Source organism: Ascidiella aspersa, chromosome 2 (assembly GCF_963924565.1).
Source record: "Ascidiella aspersa chromosome 2, kaAscAspe10.2, whole genome shotgun sequence".
NCBI classification, from domain to species: domain Eukaryota; kingdom Metazoa; phylum Chordata; class Ascidiacea; order Phlebobranchia; family Ascidiidae; genus Ascidiella; species Ascidiella aspersa.
The window spans coordinates 24838847-24860353 of record NC_139448.1 but is presented as its reverse complement, the minus strand read 5'-3'; the positions used below and the strand labels follow the sequence as shown (position 1 = coordinate 24860353).

Sequence of the window (21507 nt, the reverse complement as noted above, 5' to 3'; positions counted from 1 at the left end):
ATGTTTTGAATTTTGTATAATAAAAGCAGTTTTCTTTCAAAACCAGCTCTTGTATATTTGATTTCGTTCAATTGAATTATATGTATTTGTTAGTTTATGTTGTTTACATTTTATGAACTACTTAGTGACCCACTGTGTCTTTAGAAAGTCCGCAAGTTTTTTTTTTTTTTTTTTTTTTTAACTGACCCAACCTACACCCGAAAATCCCGTACGTACCCCGATTTTCTATATGTTACACAAGCGCGCACACTTTTGTAGACGATTTAATTGATTTTGCGCTCATAGTTTCAAGGCATTAATATAGACATTTTATTTGGAAGAGGGCCAGTGGCTATTTAGCAGGACGCTAAAGTAGTTTAAATCGACATGTATGTCACTAACTAGTGCAAGCGAAAAAAGAGCAATCTAGGCAAATCGCCTATATGGACACTTCATATTTTCACCACTAACAAAGTAATTTTAGTCGACTTCGAAATAATGCATAAAAATTATGTAAAACTCAGAAATTCATAGTTGATACTACCACTACCAAAATGCTAAACCTAAAGTGCAAGTGTAGAAGAGCGATCTGGGCAAATATAGCCACTTCCATTTTGTTATTCTTTGAAATATCAGATATAGAGTATTAAATATGAAATGAATACAACATTAAGAAATTTATATTTTTAATTATTACCCTAAAACATCTAAAATATTTTTGTAAAGCTGCAACTTTTTGCCATTAGTAAAGGCCTTTATTATGAATTTGATATAAGTTATTCAAGTGTTCAATAGTATACCAATTGTGGTGTGCACACAAATTTCTCAAAAAATTTAAAATAGCAGTGTGTAGTGTGGTCCTGCCGCAGAATGCATGCTGGATGACAACCTTGTACGTAAAAACGCAATATACATTAGTTTTACGTTAATTTAGCTTACTGACTTTGTTGTTTTTCAGCTAAACAAATATGAATCATGAGGTTTCTCATACTGATGCAAACAATAAATTAAAATTGCTGAATGGCATTGATTCATTTTCACATGATAATGATAAAGACAAGTTAATTCAAACTAGCATTCTTCACCATCAAAAGACATTAAACACAACTAACAACAGTATTAAAGAGACTGATGACCATTTGCCAGTGACTCATCAACCCAAACTAAATAAGAAAACCAATGGAATACCTTTGGACAAAGACTTTGAAAAAGTCTTGCAGATAAATGGTGACCTTGAGTGTTTAGATGACACACTGACTGATTTTTCAGGAGTTCCCAATGAGTTTGGAAACTCGTTTGTTGACCATGAAGTAAATTGCGGTCAAACAAATATGGCTTTTGAAAGTGAGGGTGAGGATGAAATGGCTACTCCTCGGCCAGATAAAACATTTGTTAATGCACCTGAAAACACTTTGGAAGAACAAGCTGCTTCTGGTGACGATTTATGTGACATTGTATGTTCCTGTCCTGAGAAGAAAATTAATGATATTGTTATTCAAGCCCATGAGGTGGTGATTGTTGATAAATCAACAAATACAGGAAGTGCACCTGGACGAGCTCTGAGAAAGCTGGATCCACGGAAACTTAATTTAACTCTTGACCTATTTTCTAAAAACAAGAAAAAGGACCGCCTAAAGGGCAGCAGCTCTTCAAGCAATGCCAGCTCCCTCTCGCCAAAATCTACCTCACCATTCCAGCCGAACTTGACTGTTACCACCAATGTTGGTGATGCCAACCAAGCATTAGAAACTGTAGCAAAAAAGCCCAAAACACTACCCCCGAAAGCTTTGCCAATTACTGAACTTTCAACTATTCCAGACTTCACAATGTTGGAAGAACCAATTGCGCCAAGAAAGTCGTGGTTACTTAGACTCTTTGAATCACAGGTTTGTTAAAAACTGCATTGGTGCTGCTGTTTTGTGAGGCAGCCAGTACTTATTTGTACATTATATAATGAAAGTCTGATGTACTATTGTTTTTTTATAAGATTTTTTTTGTGAGATTCTTTATCAGTTTAATTTAGCTACTATAATTTTTTTCTTAAATAAAAATAAATAAAGTTTACTGGCACCACTGTATAGGAGTATATATTTTTCCAGTCTAACTGATTCATTACTTTTGAGTTAAATCCCTAGTATACAATATGACTTTGATAGATTTGTTGTATATTTTATTTCAGGTATTTGATATGCCAATTGCTCTCCAGTACCTTTTCCACTCCAAAGAGCCGGGTGTAATGGCTTATCTTGGCAATAAGCTGTTCATGTTTCCGAAAAGTGATGTAGACTTTTACCTACCAGAACTTCTTGTCATGTATATTCATATGGATCACGATATGAGAGAAGCTATTCATCCTTACATTGTCAAAAGGTAACTACAGTGATTTTTGTTTGGTTTATTGCTTTATACACAAATATGTGTATACTCCACCATTGATATTATTGCTGGACATAATATGATATGAAAGGAACAGCTATATTGTTTTAAATTACAATATTTATACATTTTTTTACACTAGCACAAAACAACATACTAAATAAACCAAAAAAGGTAAAAGTAGGATATTTATTGACATGGTAACAAATCAAATGTACAGTTGACTTTAACTTAGTCAAAGTTTTTCTGGTAGTTTTTATTTGTGATTTTATGTATAACCCGTAACCACTTTATTTTATTTTTAATATATATACATAATATATATATTCCATTTGTTTCCCCAAAGTAATCTAAATTAAGCCAAATATAATAATACCATGAAAGTTATAAGTAGGGCGATAGTTTTATGTTTTTTTACCTTAAAACATTATTTTTGACATAAATAAATTAATTTAAACAACTCATTGTTTGAAGTTCTGAATTAGTGTCCTGTCATAGTCAGCCACTTGGTTTTGTTGTTTTATTGACTACTGGTGCTGGACAAATCGGTCATGTTTTTGGGTTTATGCAAAACTTTTGAAATGTTGATACTTTTAGTCTATAAAAATGCCAAGGAACAGCAATGTGTGACTTTTTTTAAAAATTGTAGGGTAAGCGCTTGAAATACAAGCTCAAAAGAATTGCAAAAAATAACATAAAGCTAGCATTTTTTTAGAAATGGGTTAATTGCAAATTATTACCATATTTTGCTCTAATGAAGATATAATCCAGTTAAATGTTGTTAGAAATTATTATGACTTTTTTGCTGTGTCAAAATAATTGCCCTGGTTATTAGTATAATAGTAGGGGTTTATTAGAAGTATTTTTTTATTTATGTTTTTTGTATATTGTTCAGATGCAAGGAGAGCATTGATTTCTCACTGAATTGTGCCTGGCTTCTTGGAAGCTATTCAACAAACAACAAGCTTTCAAAGAGAATGACAAGGGCTCAGAAACTGCGCAACCTTATATTAAGTGGAGAGCTACACAATCCAAACTCGGAAATGGACAAAACAAGGGATAGAGCACATTATGCTTTCGGCCGTGTTCCAAATAATACAAGTTCGCCAGCCTTGGTTCGAAAAGGAAGTGCAGTAGACGAAAGCTACAAACACAGGCACAAAAGGAAAACCCACAAGCGATCAAAATCAGATGTCATGTCTGGTAAAAAGCCATGTTTTTTTTGTTTATCCATATCCTTATAGTTACCGACATGTAAATGTTTTAATAGTATCCCTTTTATTTTAGTTAGTGTGTATTCAAGTGTATACTCATACCTATTTGTTATACAAATTAATTATTTCCCAAAATTACAAAATCGCTTTATCACACACTTAACAATCTCTTGAGGGACACAGTTCAAGAATAACTGGTTAAGATTATCAACTAAAAATGGTGCACTTAAACCCTACCTTTGTTTCTTACCTTTTTAATCTATGTTTAAATAGCACTTGGGATCTGTGGTACAATCCACAACTCAACTCAATAGTTGAACAACGCAGTTTGGCGTGAAGGCCCATTGGGGGGTCAATTAAATATTTGCATAGAGTACTTAACTTGATTTATTCACTCTGTGCATTCAAAAGTTGTCACTTTTCTCAATAAGGGCTTTTATGTTAAGTGTGGTTTATAAACTGCTGAGCAAATGGCAATGAGATATCGTACAACATAAAACAAAAACTTTTGTTTTTTATACATTACTTACAATTTTAATATAGTTGAAATTTGAAAAACAAACAACACAAATATATTTTACTTTCTGCTTGTTATTTACTAACTTATTTATTTTCATATCTATTTTTCACTAAACTTTTATAATTAGGAATCCACTGTTAAACCTCGAAACTGATTTAAACTTAAATATTCTGCCAGTTGCATTTTCCTGTATGTATTTTGGGACACCTGTCTTATAAACTCCTAGTTAAGTTTCCCTACTAAATGTCTAACGTTATAACATTCAGGAAACAATGGGGTTGACAATATCCACAAGCACAGAGCCGGCAGTGAGTGGGATCTCTCTACCGGCCATGCCTTTCACTGTTCTAAGAGTTCATCCATGGCAGGGAAGTTAGTCCCAGAGCGTGAGTTCATTAAAGTGTTAATGCAAATCGGAAAACGTCTTACGGCACAACCTACCAAGGATGCAAAAACTCACAGGTGAGGAATATTTGCTGGAGAGAACATTTTCTTTGGCATTTCAAACACTATATAAACAACAACTTTAAATGTTACATCAGCATACTTAAGACTATGTTGTTTTTTTAGTTTTAAGTTGGAATCATGCCACAGACTATGAATATGCTAACAGTAAAAAAAAATATATAAATTACTTCAAATAAAGAAACACAAAAACTTTTGGATGCTTTGTTAACATTGATAATGACTAAAAATAATAAAAGTTTCTTGAATGTCTTTAAATTGCTTTTATAAAATAGTGTTGCAACCCTGTGCGTATCATTAGTAAAAAGTGCAGTGGAAAGGTTGTCTTGAACGAAGCATTTCTGATTTTTGATTTTTGTAGGTGCATTTCCCTATATTTGTACCACTGCTTACTCACACACACACAGATCAGCTTGGAGTACAAGCTATCAAAACAGTTTGCTGTTCAACCCAGCTTGCATTTTCTGCAAACAAGTGTTGTTTACATTACAGACTGGTTGCTGAGCTTCAACTGTTGAACCTTAACTTGCCAGCTCGCGTGTGGATCCCCTTTGGCGATTGTCATCACCACATTGTGAGGTTGCCGCCTTCTGCTGGTGTTGTTCTTAACTCTAAGGACAAGGTTTGTAAATAAGATTGTAGATTGCACTGCAAATATAAGAATATAGCTGTATTCAATGTATTTTCGTTTTTATACTTAGCCATTAAAAAGTATTCAGTAGGATAAAATGTATTTCATGAAGCAAGCTTAATATGTTGTGTTGTGCAACATGGAAATGTATTAAAATTTGGTAAAATATTGTAATGATCTTTAAAATGGCAATCAATTTAATTTGATTGAAAATTATTTCATTTCATTTTAAAGCTATTAGGTTGCAATTTATTTTTTTTGGTTTTTGAGTTTAGACACTAAAATCAAAATTTTAGCCACTTTAAAATCAAAACTTTTTCAGTAACTTGAAGTTCAAAAACTTAATATTAGTTACAAATGTCATGATTTTTTTTTGCCCATTTCACATATGTGATATGCACAACTGAGCATGACCAAGTTGAATTTATATCTCTTAAACTATTTTTGTTTGTTAACCACTTGTATGTTAAACTAATAAATCTAAAAGAGCCAGTCACACTATTTACAAAAGTTTGTATATCGCTCTTCATTACTCTGCTTAGGTTTATTCAAGTTCAATATATTTAAAAAACTATTAAGTTCTATCCTGGCCCTTTAAAAGGTCATGTTCAATAATAGAATGTTGGAGTGATTTGTAAAACTTTCACTTTTATCCTAACACAGTTGTGCGACATTGTTTCAGGCTCCCTACTTGATCTACTTGGAAGTACTGGAGTGCAAAGACAAAGAGAACGACGAAGTGCCACAAAAGATGCTCGAGAGCTCACTTAGACTTGCCCAGTCAGAGGAAGATCTCAAAATCGACACCACCCCACCTCTTTCACACCACAGCACAGTTTTCAATGGGATCACCACCCGAAAAATGAGCATCAGTTCTGTTTCGAGCAATCAGCCTGAGCCAGTAGCATATCAACCAGGTATTTTATTTGACCACTTTAATTATATCTCTTGACTCAATATATAGCAAGATATATATTTGTATAATACAATATATTGATATATATATATATCTTGCATAAATTTTTGTCAAAATGTAAAAAAAAAATCATTGGATGAACTGCAATTTGACAGCTCGCATATAAATGTCATAACTTAACCATTAAATCCTGTTGTTTGTTGCAGTAGTGAAAATGGATACCGGGTGAATTGACTCAATATATAGTCTTACTGGTATCTTTGTCAGAATGTAAAAAAATTATCAATATACGAACTGCAATTTGTAGTGGAACAACTCGCTTAATTATGTCAAATTTTACCACTGCATCCTGTTGTTTGTTGCAGATGTGAAAATGGATACCGAGTGTGCCTCTGTCACCACTGCGGCAGCAGAAAGCATGGAGACTGAAAACACCAGCAATGATCAAGGCAGTGATGGCCGTGATTCAAATGCACCAGCTTTGGAAGATGACGAATGGTCGCAAAGTGACATCAATGATCTGCAGCTTGAGGTTCGCATGACAGTTTTCTGTCAAATGTTTGGCTGTAGTCATTATTTTTATTTTTTTAAAGATTCAATGTTAACTACTTTAACAGAAAATTTTGTTTTACATTTTTTTGCGATCCATTATTGAAATTTGATTTATGACCCTATATTATATATTTGATTTAACAGGACTTTTACTTTTTCGAATACCCTCTGCTTACTAAAAAGCAAAAGGTAAATAGTTTTGTTAAAGTTACTACAAATAACCTAACAACTTCATAAAAGCTGATTTAAAACTATGTAGGTTGGTTAGGTCCATAATCTTATCACTTGGCCAAGGTTCACTAACCTTCAGTCATCCATAACCTTAACCCAAACAAAGGCAAATCTGACCTAGATAGACTAGCAATCCTGTCAAGTGAGTCACTTCCAGTGCTGACTGAATCTTTAGACATTAGCAAGATTCTTAATTTTTACACAATTTGTACATTGTATTGTCTCCTGTAAATTTTCAAATAAAAAGGCAATATGACTGATTTACTTTGGGTTTTGCCTACTATCTATAAAACTCAATATATGGAAATATAATTTAAATAAATGAATTATTGCTTGTCCTTGTGCCTTTTCACACTAGTATTCACTTTAATACTACCATTGTGTTTCTGCCAAGAAGTATATATTCCAGGTTATTGTCTTTTAAACCAATGTTGCATACAAAACGTTAACCAACTTTTTAAAAGCAATTAGGATAAAATTGCTCTGGTAACATTTAATGTTCACTTAAAGGCAACAATTATATTTCACAGTACATTGTGCTATACAGCTAAAACAAATATAGGATTTCTTTGTTTTATTATAAAAAAACATTTTTTTTTGTTTACCGCTTAAGGTAGCTTTGTAGGCTGTGTTCCAAATGGCAGGGCAATTTCGGTCTAGCAATTAGCTTTGGAATGAACTTTTACAGTTTGCTTTTAAAACCTATTTGCTGACGCTATGGCCTGGGGCTAACCACAGTCAGCTGATTTGTCTTGTGATATTGTCTTGTGCCGGGATGTCTGAGTATAATTTTTTTACTACTAATACCACTAAGCCTGTTGAATGTTATATTGCTTTGAATCTTTAGAATTGTATAAACATAACCAAAGTCCAATAACATTTTAACAACATTTCTTGTAATACTTTGTAAACAAGTTTTATTGTAAGCCCAACTTACTAAAATCTTTGAAGTATTGGTAACTACATTTAAGAGTATTCCACAAAAAAATAACCCTATTTCATTATATTAACTAGAAATGTCCTTCTGATCTACAACCTTTGTCACTAATGAAATCCTATTTTTTTTACTTGTATGTATCTATATATTATTTTTGCATGATATACCTTCTTATTAATCGACGTATAAAGACAATGAACTTTTTAATATGGTTGTCAATAGACATATAAGCTAAGAACAGTTTTAACAACGAATTCTGTTTATATTACACTTAGAAAATTTGTTTTGCAGTCATCCTCACCACAATGCCTACAACCGTCTGAAAATCATCCTCCAGCAAATGGCATTACAGAATCTGGAAGTGATTCGATTTCAGTCTCAAGAATGTCTGTTCTTTCACTAGACAGTATTGTCAGCGGGGATGCAGTCAGTATTGACAGTCACGAGGTTTACATTGCTGCTGGTGACATAAGGTATTTTTTTTAGTTCAATTTGTAATTATTTTATAGTGCAATAATATGCAATTTGTTAGATCAAAACTACAAACTTTTTTCTAAAATATTCCTTATAAAAGAATTAAAAACCCTGTTACCTGTAAACACTTGCACCTTGTTTTAATAACCATTTTGATTGTATGCTATGTAGTGAACCTTAAGTAACAGAATAGTCCGTAACTTAAGCTATTCCTTATTAATATTTAAATGCTTTACATATATGTTGTTGTCCGAATTGATAGACTCTGGAAGACCGAAAGGCTTCAAAAGTTTTGTTTTATAATTGGTTCTAAAGCTCATTTATCAAGTTTTGTTTTCAGCCTGTCATGTACAAACGCTTTACATTCTTTTGATCAAAACAGAATTTATACATCTCAACAAACAATTGCCATATCTGTTTTAATGTTATTTCCCATAGCTTTGTGTTTACCAAAAGCATTGACTCACATTTACGACTTCTTATGTGCGGGGCTGGGGAACCAGAAACCAGGCAAGCCGAATTCTCTCGCCAATGGACATGTGTGCTGTACACAAATACAGGAAACTCGCTTAATTAATCCGATACTTCAGTCCCCATTTAGTGTCCCTTGCAACAGTATTGCGTTTTCGTATGTTGTTATATTGCGCCCGAGACAGGTCCGAATTACTGTAGGATTTTAATTGCCCTATCAAAAATAGAACGGTGTTTATAGCTAGCTGCTCACATTTCACGATAGGTCACATGTTTCATTGGCCATTTGATTCATGTGGTACCTAGATAATGACCATAACTTGTTCTCATGAATATTTTAGCAAACTCACCCTTACTTCAGAGTCTATGTTACGTGAATCCGTACTTTTGTTTGTAAAGTTTGTATCGCCATGTGGTCATGCACCTAGTTTAATCCTATATATCTAAATTGCCTAATCTAGTTTACTTGAAGAGTGTTCTTTAAACAGTCATTGTTTGACAAACGAAACTATTTATTTGTGTTGGTCGAGTTGTCAAATATATATGATGTTGTGTCTTCAAAAAAAATCGTAAGCAATTTAGTTTGTCTTTTAATTACAATCGATTTTAATTTTAAAAATATAAAAAACTGGTATTTGCGGTCCTACTGGTATTGTATTTAAATTTGCACAAAGCTGGAGTCTTGTAACCTCTTTACTGTGTGGTGCAGGAACAAAACCTGCACGAATTCAGACGTAAGCAAGCCACAGCTTGCGGTACGCATGTGACTAGCTAAATGTTTTCATTTCGTCCGCCATAATGAATTCATGCAATGCTCACGCTATTTGAGGACAACATTTTTTTTAAACTAATGACAAAACATTATTTTAAGTTAGGCATTCATGTTGCCCACCAACGGCTGTCGAATTTTGTTAAAGCGAAAAAATTGATTGATCCCATTACATTATCCTGCAAACGCTAAAAACCCTCACATTTTGGTGAAAATTCCCTCTTTAGTGCTAAGATTTATTTTTGAGTAACTAAAGAAAGTTAATATTGAAGGCTCTCCGCGCTTTCGTTTCTCGTAGTTACATAACCTCATTTTTAAACTTTGTAAATTGCCGTATTTGTCTAATTCTAAATAGAGGAATCAGGTCGCACTTTTTCATTTATATTTTTATTTATACCTTGACCTGATGCAGCACGGTTGTGCGAAAGCTTGTCGAGAATGCAATACAAGTTGTCTTTACATATAATGCCTCCTGATTCCTTCATTTTTAAACATATTTGTAATACTTTTTTACCAATAGGTGAAAAATGCCTTTAAAGTGTCCTGCTTTTTTCAAAAAGAATGACGTTAGCTTTACAAAGCAACTCATCGTTCGATTTTTTTAATTGCCGTCCATAGGCGTCGACTAGCAGAACGTCTTAGCGGAGGTTCGGTAAACGGGTTCCGGCGCGATCCGGATGACCCCTCGGCCGCTGCTCTCAAGGAGCCCTGGGAAGAGAAGGCCCGTCGCATCCGAGAGTCCTCTCCCTACGGCCACTTGCCCAACTGGAAGCTGATTCCAGCCATTGTGAAGTGCGGCGATGATCTGCGGCAAGAGTTGCTCGCCTTTCAGGTTTGTGTTGCACCAGTCAAATCTGGCTTGTAATGAGAATAGTCGGTAATGTTTTGTTCGACAACTATATTTGGTTTGCTTAACTGTTCATTGGTCAGCAAACGAACCTAACGCCTGTTTGACAAGCTGCATGGCCTCAGAAACCCCTTTATTTAAAATCGCGCGACAACACATTGCCGGTTCTATTTAAATAAAATGTTCGATTTTGTCCACACTTTGCTAAACCAAAAAATAACTGTTTTGACCGCGTAGGACGCCTTCTCATTGATATGTACTTTGGGATGAATGTCCATCCAATTCAGTGGTGCCCAACTGTGTTTCAAGAGATTCTTAAGTGTGCCAATACTTTTGATACTTTTTATTTTTCGAAATTCATCTATCTGTATGCGTATAACAAAAACACATACATAAAGCATGCGAAACTATTGCTTCGCGGTGTATTAATAGCGATTGTCAAGTTATGGAATGTTGTTTTGTAGAAAGTTTGCCGCGAAAATGTTTCGATTTTTAACTATGCCCCCAGCTAAAAAAACAGCGATTTAATTAATAGTCTTGGGCCGTTAAAACCCTAATCTAAAACTTTGGTCACGAAATGCGCAATGGTTTTTAATAAAAAAATATTTATCTTTATGTGTTTAATTTGTAAATACGGGGGCGCCGAAAATCACGTTGTGCAGTCGCAGTTTTAAGTTTCCTCAAGTGATGACGGTAGCCTACTTACGTGTAAAAGAGTGAGGTCATAGCGGCATTACACGCAGCTTCTTCCTCTCGTGATCCCCAGCGTTGCTGGTGCGTTCGCGCCCCAGGGGATTTCCGCCGTTTGCCGGCCTTGCGTGAGCACTGCGTTGCTTGCGTAAACGTAAAGCGAGCGAAACGTGGCCAAACGGCTAATTGCAGCTGGGAGGTGAGGCCTGTGCTGTTTCTATATTCGGCGTGCGCGCTGCTGCCACGTAAAGTTTTGTTACCCCAGTGGCATTTGTAAATGATTTACGCTTGCGTAACCCTGCAATTTAGCCACGTTTTGCCTTTTCTAAGTTCGTTTATTAATGCCGTCGCGACAGCTGTTTGCGTCGTCGTAGTTTTGCGTAACATTGCTCTATAATTAACCTTTAGTTGGGACGTGTTACATTTATGGTTGGGTTTTGTGCACTATTGTTGACGATTCTGCTTACTTGCGTTTGCGTAACCTAACTCACCATGCTACGAAGCTCACTTTTTGATATATGCCACTTGGCCATGTGTTTTGTCACATTACATGGCTCAGTAAAGTGAACATGGAAATAAGTTTTATGCAATTTTCTCTACCCGCTGTTTTGGAAAACTGACCTGCCATTTGGTATTTTGAGAGATTACCCACACGCGGAAATGATTTGCGGGATAATCTTGCGAGGAGAGGCTCTTCTGCAGACCACTAGTCGTTGTGTTATACCGTAGGGGTGTTTTTATAACATGCTTAGGAGACTAGGGTGTTGTTTTCTATACCATAAAAGCATTGCTTTTCCTTACCGCATTACCAAAATGTGGAAGACGTCTGCCTTTTATGTTCATTAAAAAACAAAATTCTGATGATTTGTAGGTTTTAAGTTTTAACCGAGATAAGTAACCGAGATGGCACAACGTGTAAAACTCGAAAGCTTTTTGTTATTAGGTTAAGATGTAGTGCGATTTTTTTTATTTGTCACCATATTTAGTCATGGTAAACTTTTCAACTTTCAACCCGACTTGTTTAGTGCAACGTCTACTCTACACCTCCCACAATCCGGCATTTTGTTTGCCTAAGTTTGCGCAACATTATCAGTCCAACGTTCATCACCGCTTTGTCTACTGTAATGTAAGGCAAGCGGACAAAATCCGGCGGCTAGACTTTGAACAGTTAAACCATTCGTGCTGTTCGTATCCCATTGTACAGGCCAAGTAGAAAAGCCAAATAGCTACCGCTCTTGCGCGTTATTTATTGCAAGGACATGATGCAGTAGTTCCGTTGTCAGGCTATTTTGTTTTTAATGTAAACAACCTCTTTTGCCAACGTTTTGCCCTATATAGCATTACTAGTTATAAAACAATTACTTAAAATCGCCACTGTCTAAACTGACAAACATTTTAACGCATATCGTATTGGATTTATTATTTGAAAATAAAGTTCTACATTTTACCATTTGCAAAAGTTCCAAATATAAATGTTAACATCCTATTCTAAGTGTTTTAAATAATGCAATGTAACATGTTATGGGACTTACCTTTGAAAATTGTTTGGCTTGTCAGCATATCCAGGATGTTTGGTAAACCTGATTTATTTATTTTTGATGAAAAATCAAGTACCAATTGACCTCATTGCTATAATCTTATAAGCAAAGTAGTTAAAATTAAAATGTCAAGTGGGAAGTTTTCCAGGTTAATAGGTCAAAATTTCGTTCAGTAAGAAGCATAGTTATTTTTGTTTTTTTTCTAAAAAAATAAACTTTGATGTAGAAAACACTTGGTGAAACCCAATATAATGGCTAAAAAAACTATATGAATTTGATATAAGATCATCTAAGTTTAGACGTAAAACACTTGCCCCTTAAAAATAGTGCTATTGGCACATAGACTACTCAGCTTGGTAAAAAAAATACATTTTTGTCACTGGGCTATGTTTGATTGGGGTTCAAAGCTCCGAATGTTTGAATATGAATCGGATACACTCGCTTTGTCTAACTTTATATTACCTGAACGATCCGTCTTGTAATCACTTACATTTTTGTTAAGATGCTGGAACAAATCCACCAGATATGGAAAGAGGAACGGGTCAACTTGTGGGTGCGACCTTACCAGATCATCGTCACTTCGACGGACAGCGGACTCATTGAACCAATCGTCAACGCCGTATCACTGCATCAGGTAAATGTTGTGCCCAGCGCTTTTTTTTATGTCATGGAATTTGCGTAGCGGCTTTGAACGTGGGTGAAAACGGTTAGCAAGCATACGAGCAAGTTGTTGTTTTGGACCAAGTTGGGATGTCACATAATTAATAGATAGCCTCGTTATGTACTACAATACTAAATTATGCCCCTCGTTTTGCAAAGAAAAAGTGTTGCCTAAACGAATCCTGAATGAACTAAACTGCGAATTTATAAAAAATATTCGTGCAACTTAGTTTAGGTAAACAAGGGAGTCATTTACCTAAGCCAACTGTTTTGGCCCCCAAAAAAAAACAGGTCGAAAAAACAATGCTGTAAGGCCTTAAATAAAATTTTGTATCGAACTTAACTTGATTATCGTTCAAAAGAAAGAAATATCAATACCTATCTAACAAAATCTGTAATGAGCTTGATTCTCGTTTAAAAGAGTTAGATGAAATTGTTGTTCAGTTTGAAATTTTACCAACATTTAGTTGTGATTTGCTAACGAAAAAATGTCTACGGTATTTATCTTTATTAGGGGAAGTGTGCCGTGTGGTGATATTTTGGTCATTTTATACATCATTTTCATTGAGTTATAATCCTGCGGTCTAACAAGTACTTAAATTCGGGTTCATAAACACTAACACTATTCTATGTTGCTCTTCAAATAATTTATGCTTAAAGTTCCAAAATACCAAAAGATCCAAATAGGAAAATAAACACCACCCCGTACCATGCTTAATGCCATACCACTGCGCAACATTCACGATCTGTTTTATCAACTATATGTTTCGCGTTTCAGATAAAGAAGAACAGTCAATGCTCGTTGCTCAACTATTTTTACCAGGAATACGGCGGCCCTAACTCGGAGGGCTTTCTCACCGCCCAACGTAACTTTGTCGAAAGCTCGGCAGCCTACAGCATCATATGTTACCTCCTACAAGTCAAAGACAGGTAGAATTAAGTTTCGATCGGTTATGCCAGAGGTTCTTAACTGAGGGGGGGGGGGGGGATTTTGTAGTTTCACAGGGAAGTTTGTTGTATGTGTGAGAAATCGCAATTAGCTATATTTATCGCCAATATATGTATTTATAGTCGTGCAACATCTTTTCTTTTCTAAAAAAATATTTTTTAGGGGCTTGATGGGTGAGAGCCATCCTCGACCTTATTTTTAAATTACATTGTTGATAAACTTTAACTTACTAAACAAAAGTTTCATACATTTGCGGGCCGAAAATCATCTTGATCTTTTTACCAAATTTACCATTTATTGAGCCACATGTAATTTATTTTTGGCCAATGTTTCATGTAACGTATTAAATCAGTGCCAAGTTCATACAGTGTTACCGTACAATACTTTTTGTTTGTGCTTTCTAGAGCAGGGCGCGGATACAGGGGCACAAGACCCACCCCCTAAACTGTATTTTTTGGCTACTTCAACTTCATAATTGCCAAAATTTGTAGCGCTTTTCGCAAATCTAAGTTTCCGCTTAGAGCATTTCCTACCAAGTTTTACAAAGTCAGAATAACGTTCAAATTAGTCCACGGGATCACAAAAGAGAAACACTAGGTTATGCGCTATCTGAGAATATTGACAACCTAGGCCAATTTTTGTTCATATCCTATCGACAAGGCATTGTTAGTAAAAGTAAATTTACAAAGGCTATTAGAAAAAAAGTATTTAAATTTTGAATCTTCTTGCTGGCGCGCTAATGCAAGTTTGTTGACCACGAGTGCCCAACGGGTAATGTATATTTGCCCACTGGGGTTATTTAAAAAAATGTACCTCCTTGTTACAAAGCTTTATGTTGACCTCCTTAGACACAACGGCAACATCCTTCTGGATGCGGAAGGACACATCATCCACATCGATTTCGGCTTTATCCTCTCCAGTTCACCGAAGAGCCTTGGCTTCGAGAGCTCGCCGTTTAAACTCACCAAAGAGTTTGTTGAGGTGATTTCCGTGTGCTTTTAAGTCACGGCTATTTTATTCGGGTACTGTAGTACGCGCTTGCAAATGAACCTGGCCAAGCGTAATCTCTGATTAATTGAACCTTGAGCATTCACTTAGTAACAAAGTGCGAGTACAATTTTTTAGCCGTGCATTTTGCTTATCCTCTAACATTCCACGTTAAATTTAACAAATGGACCTAATCACTTTTTTTTGGATGTTACTATAGAAAAATATTTGTATAAAATACTAATTGAGGCTCAGAGGATGGAAATATATTTATTGTATAATATCCTAACAAACTAATTTTCGGTTTACTGAAATTGAAAGCATATAGTTTATTTTTAATTGGTTGGAGGCTGTTTTTACTCTAGAAATGTATAAGGATACTATAAATTACTCTTTAGTATTTTGTACCAAGGTGTAATGCCCGGTGCTTATCGTTTCAAAACAGTGATATAAGTGACTGCTGCGCCATTCGAAACTCATTAATATTACGCCTGGCCTGGCCTTGCGATATGGAGGTGGAACAATTCGCCAAACACTTAACTCTCAGCAGCGTCAACACTGCACACTTGAAACCAGTTGCTATCGCTATTAGGACAATGTGAAATCTGTTGGGAGTTATTGATTGACAAAACAATAATGCTGCACAACTTATTTCGCTTCAGCAAAACTGAAAACGTCATGATTGAAATAAGCAGGTCATCCCGTTGGTAATTAGCAGCGTACCAAAAAATGGTGACTTGTGGTAAAATAATAATTCTAAATGGAACGGAAGTAAATTGTTAACAATTCTTCTCGATGTCTTGTGGCGGGATATTTTTAAAAATTACCTCAAGTTGTACCACATACAGAAATAAAAAAATATATAAAAATAACAGTGATTTTAGTTTATACAGTGACTAACGAACCAGTTGCTGGACAGAAAGCTATGATATACAAATATATGTTAATCATTTTACTGTTTTCGTAGAATATGAAAACTGCGTTTAATTTATGTTTTATGCAATATCATTTAAACGCTATATCCCTAACTTATAACTGCTATCTCGTCATTACCTTTTAATTTTGACACCATGCAGTTCTTAGTTACCATATTAATAATACATTAAGGTATACAAGAATATGTCTTTAAAAAGCCAAACACTTGGAACGGTATTATTTAACAATTGATACACTGCCGACTGCCGTAAGCCTAATTAGGGCACACTGTTTTCTATTTTTGTTTTAATGGATGACCAAGGGAGCATGTTCATATTATTGAGCCTAATATATTTGCTTGCATTTAATCAAGAATATCAATAGGTAAATGCCAAAATAAACTGCAAGAAAATTGTCTCACAATTAAATATTTCGGGTGTTAACTAAAACATAGACCAAGCTGTAGTTGTGATCGTTTATTTTCGAAAAACTCGAGTCCTACGAACCATTTAGCATTGCAACATAAATTGATAGTTATATATATATATATATATATAGCCGTTCAATCTTCATACTCTCAATTTGAACTGCTGGTTTGTTTTGCAGGTAATGGGTGGTTTGGAGGGTGACATGTTCGAGTACTACAAGATACTCATGCTACAAGGATTAGTGTCGGCACGCAAGCACATGGACAAGATCGTTCAGCTGGTCGACATTATGTCTGCAGGTAAAATTAATCACTCGACAAACTACTACCTATTGTTATTAGTCTCTTGTTTAACGAGAATTATCTTGGTCAGTTAAACGCCCAGATATAATTAGCACGCCGCTAAGCAGCAATCATATCACGTTTACTTTATCCATCAGGTAAAATGTATCACAATGCCCACAAAATAAATCGTTAAAAATCAGTTAAAAATGAACAAGAATGTATAAAAACCGAAGTTGTCTTTATTCCAATTTAGTTTATTGCACAAAAATTTGCAATTCGAATAATGATTAATTATTAAACTAACCAAAAAACACACAGCTTTATAGCGTAACACTTTATATTTAAGCCACACGCAGCTTGGCATTGTTAATTAAGATGTTTAGGCTTTTAAAGAATCCATAAGAAACCATATAATTCTGTGGTAATAGGGAATGGGTTAGTGTAGTCTTCGCGACTAAGCTATTTCATAAAGCTTCCATTAAAATAAGTCACACGTAAACCGATAGTTGCTCGAGCGGCTGTTAGTTTTCACTTTAAAGCCACAAACGCGGCGGCTGCAATATAGAACTTACTTTTCCAAAAAAATTCCTGTCCACAGGCCCGTCTTTGGCCTGCCTTCACGGCGTAAGCACGGTCCGGGCGCTCCGAGATCGCTTCCACCTCTCCCTCACCGAGAATCAGCTGCACGAGGAAGTGGAGAACATGGTGGAGGGCTCCGTGCGATCGTGGACCACCAAGCTCTACGACAACTTCCAGTACATCACGAACGGCATCCTCTGATCCCTTAAGGTCCTCGAGCTGATCACGTCACCTCACGGAGACCCTACTCAGTTCGCAGTGGCATTGGTAGGTTTGAAAATACCAAGCCAAAACACTAGGTCCCGCATCGGATGAAAGAAATGCAGGACACACTCGCAGAAAGACCCCGAAACTTGGATTACGTCCTCGACGTCACAGTGACGTCATTGCGGAATGACGCGGCCTTTAGTGAGCTTCGCGTGCTGTTCGAATGCGATGTTTTGGCAATGTTTGTACAAAGCTTGCTAATACACAGGGGCGTCTGGTTTTGAACGCAAAAGGCACCTCGAAATAAATGCTTTCCGCAATTTGTTTATTCGACATTCTTCAAGCTGATCTCAGTGCCAAGCGTTTTCCTTTCGATCGTTTTAATGACGAAAGAAAGGTATGTTGAATTTACCATAGTTTACACTCTTTTATAAGTTCTCATCGAGTGACATATAACAACGTGGTAAGCTTTATTGTGGTCGATATGACATTTTTAAAACAAGTTGAAACTTATCTTTGTACGTAATTAGCGGAAAACGTTTGTTTAAAAAAAAAAAAGCTTAAAAAAATCCAAAATGTTTACTCTTTGGGCCATTTAAACATAGATGACAATGGTGTGTTTAAAACGTTTTTCTCTCAACCTTAAAAAATCTGGGAACTGATTTTGGCGTGGTTTAACGAAACCCAAGATGTACAATGTGTGTTGTAAAGCAAACTTGTAACCGTTTAATGTTCGCAATGCAATTACACGCTAGATGTGCTAACACTGTTTTTACGTGATTCGTTTGAATTTTCTATAGCACCCGCCCTTTATAGTGGTCGTAGTTGGCTTTATTCAATTCAACTTTATGTAACAATGCTTCTTCCTGGTTTCGCAAACCAATAGCTTTCATAAGATTGAGTTAAAAAACTGACACGCGACGCAAAGTGCGGATTGGTGTTCGACAAGAGTAAATAGTTTACACGGTTGCTATATTCTGCTTTATTCTTCTCAGCTAGTGCCACATTGGATGTTTGTTTGCCTTGTTTCGTACAACTATTTACACCTTTGTAAAAATTGGCCATCTAAGTTCAACGATTGTTTTTACCAGTTTTCGTAAAATTTTGGTTCAAACGAATAATATTGCGTGCGTGTAGATTTGACAGGCAAAACTGCAATGTATGTCAAACCACACTACTAGGATTGTCTGGTACTGAATGTAAACTTTAATTTGGGCTTCGGAGGTCTTAACTTCTAAATAACGTTTTCTCGTTCTTGAACTTCTGTGGTGATTATTTGATTTTGATTTAGCGTGTTTTCAGAGATAATTACCTTGGTGATTCTGTCTTTTTTAAGGAAAGTCCAAACGCCACAGCTTGTCAAGTGTAATTTACTAAAGAAAATGAGCCCAAGAGCGAGTCGTCCCAGAGCAGCCATGCACGACGGAAAATGACAAAATGATCAGTGTTATCTCGCTTTAACGTTCCCATTGCGTTTTTTTACGATGTGACGTAAACAGTGCCGTTGCTTGCTTTTCCGTTTCAAATCGAATAAATTGCGATTAAATCATCAACACGCAAATGGTGCATACTCGCCAGAGTTCTGTTGCCAGCGCTTTTGCGACTGTATTCAAACTGAAACTAAAATTATTACTATTCGCTTAACGACAACCTAAACGCAAGACCTGGCATGTTTTCATTTATCTATCCCGCAAACGTATGCCATTTCGTCGGCTAGTTGTTTTATACGCCTTGCTTTGTTCGCGTCTCTTCAGTGCATACGTACTTTTTCTGATCTCGACTTGTTCTGCTTTCTGTATTGGTATTACCTTTTTGATTTTCTTTTCGCCTTTTCACTTTCCACTAACTTGATAAATATCCCCTGCATACCAGGACCCATTCAATTTTGGGACATTGAGATTAAACGCTTGATTTCAAACTAAACAATTAACATGTTTGTTTAAAAATCAAAATCCATCTTTTTTGTTCAGCCTAAATTTCATGTAAACGCCTAAGTTAATACTTCTTCTAATATACTGATAGGAACCAGGTTGTGGCCATGTAACGTACGTTTTTTGTTTATGATTGACTTTTCTATTTCGCCAGTTGCTCATTTGGCAAATCTTGGGCGTTGCGTTGTAACGCAAGGATTCCACCGTGGCGGACCGTTAGACCTACTACCTTCCCGCAGTTGACACTGACGTCACACTTTTCCACTTGCGTACGTTATTTGTTTTTGTGATTGTCCGTGTCGCTTTTACTCCCAAAACACTAATAAATTGAACAAAGCACCTGTTGCAAAACATCATCGTCTTGGTATAATATAAACATTGATATAGGTTTTTTTTAGCCTGTCTTACAACCACGACTTTCAGACTATGTTAGTCATCAGATTTATTCAAACTATTTTGTTGTGTTATACTCCAAAACCCTAGATGTGCGTTAGATCACTAGGGATTTATCTGTCGTATAACCTTATTATAAACTGTGGAAGTTGTATAGCTCGGGCTTGTACAGCTTAAAATGTTTCAGGGGCCGCAGCAGGAAGAAATATTTTTCCCGGGCCGAATAATAAAGTTGATGTAAAAATTGCAAAGTGTATGAAATTGTCGATTACACTGGGAACACAATTTTTGTTGACTTCGATCTAACAATTGTATATTTGACTAACTTTTGGGCGTGAATCTAAAAATGACATCAGTTTTTCTCTATCACGTCAAGTTTTGAGCTAGGCACCCACCACTTTGTTTCAGAACCTACAAAAAATACAGCATTTAAGACATCTGCGTTTATTGTATAAACCCGTTAGGAACTACAAGCAACCGAAAGTAGCTCAATGGTTTTCAAATAAACATTTGTACAGCTTTATAATATTCCTTAAACGGATAGTTTCTTGTTTCTGCAGGACAAATAAAGTGCGAGTTTTAGGGCAAAATATTACGCGTGTAGGGTTACAGCTTTTCCTGACATGTTTGCGCTGTCGGCAGTCTCGCTTGATACTCCAGCAATAGTCAGCCAGCATAATGTAAGTCCCATCTTCCTTGATATCTTTCCTCAATCACCTTCAGATCTTGGTGGAATCTTACTCCTTGCTCATCGCTTACCGCACCAAGGTTTTCTGAGAAAGCTAGATGGCTATGCAACAAAATGCATCTTAATGCTCATGTTGCAGCCGAGTTCTTTGTAGCTTTTCAATAGCTTCTGAATAATTTTGACATAATTCTCTGCCCGTGTATTCTCAAGAAATCCCTTGATTTAAATGATAACCGCGCATTTTCTTACAATTCGAACATTAAACCACTGAAACGTTCATCTTTGATGAGTTGCCAATTTGTGGACCATGAAATACACCACCGGCCTAATTTTTTGTATTGACAGATTGGGAAAAGCCAAAACGAGGTAATGGAAACAGTTGCTTTCTCAGTTGACAATGCTTTAACGAATTGCTTCATTAGGTCGAGTTTTATGTGCATCTCTGTTAACAAGTGACTCATGTAGAATATTGGCAACACCAGGTTTAAGGTCAGATCTCGGAGGCCAGTTCCTCTCCACCCAGTGCTGATCTCGAGCTCTGCTGTCCCACATACACAAATAGCAGGGGTACTTTGTGTATCCGTGTTGCTGATCAAGAGAAAACATACCGAATATGATACAATTGTGCTTGTGATATTGCAACAATTCAATGACTCTTATTATGTTTCTATATTGTTCACAAAGACTAACTAAATGTGCAACTTAATTAGCTCATTATTAGCTTCGATTTTATTGTTTATATTTGCTAAGGCTTTTCTGCTTTCTGTTCTCGGGTCCATATTAACATATTTCTTAAATCAAGCAATTAAATTCCACGATTTTATGAAACTAGAGCAAGGCAACACGTTTGAGTCAGCGCAGTTAACAATCTTTTTA

General features: G+C 35.8%; 1 protein-coding gene across 1 annotated transcript; it reads left to right on the top strand.

The window, feature by feature from the left end:
• The first annotated feature begins 942 nt into the window (after positions 1-942).
• On the top strand, positions 943-19901 carry LOC146164460 (phosphatidylinositol 4-kinase beta-like). The gene is made up of 14 exons (XM_083382490.1): positions 943-1865; positions 2159-2349; positions 3251-3558; positions 4356-4551; positions 5047-5176; positions 5868-6102; positions 6467-6633; positions 8113-8294; positions 10154-10367; positions 13113-13244; positions 14049-14200; positions 15068-15200; positions 16728-16848; positions 17432-19901. The coding sequence occupies exons 1-14, from the start codon at positions 948-950 to the stop codon at positions 17611-17613; spliced, it is 3261 nt and encodes a 1086-aa protein (XP_083238616.1). The 5' UTR covers positions 943-947; the 3' UTR covers positions 17614-19901.
• Positions 19902-21507: the final 1606 nt, after the last annotated feature.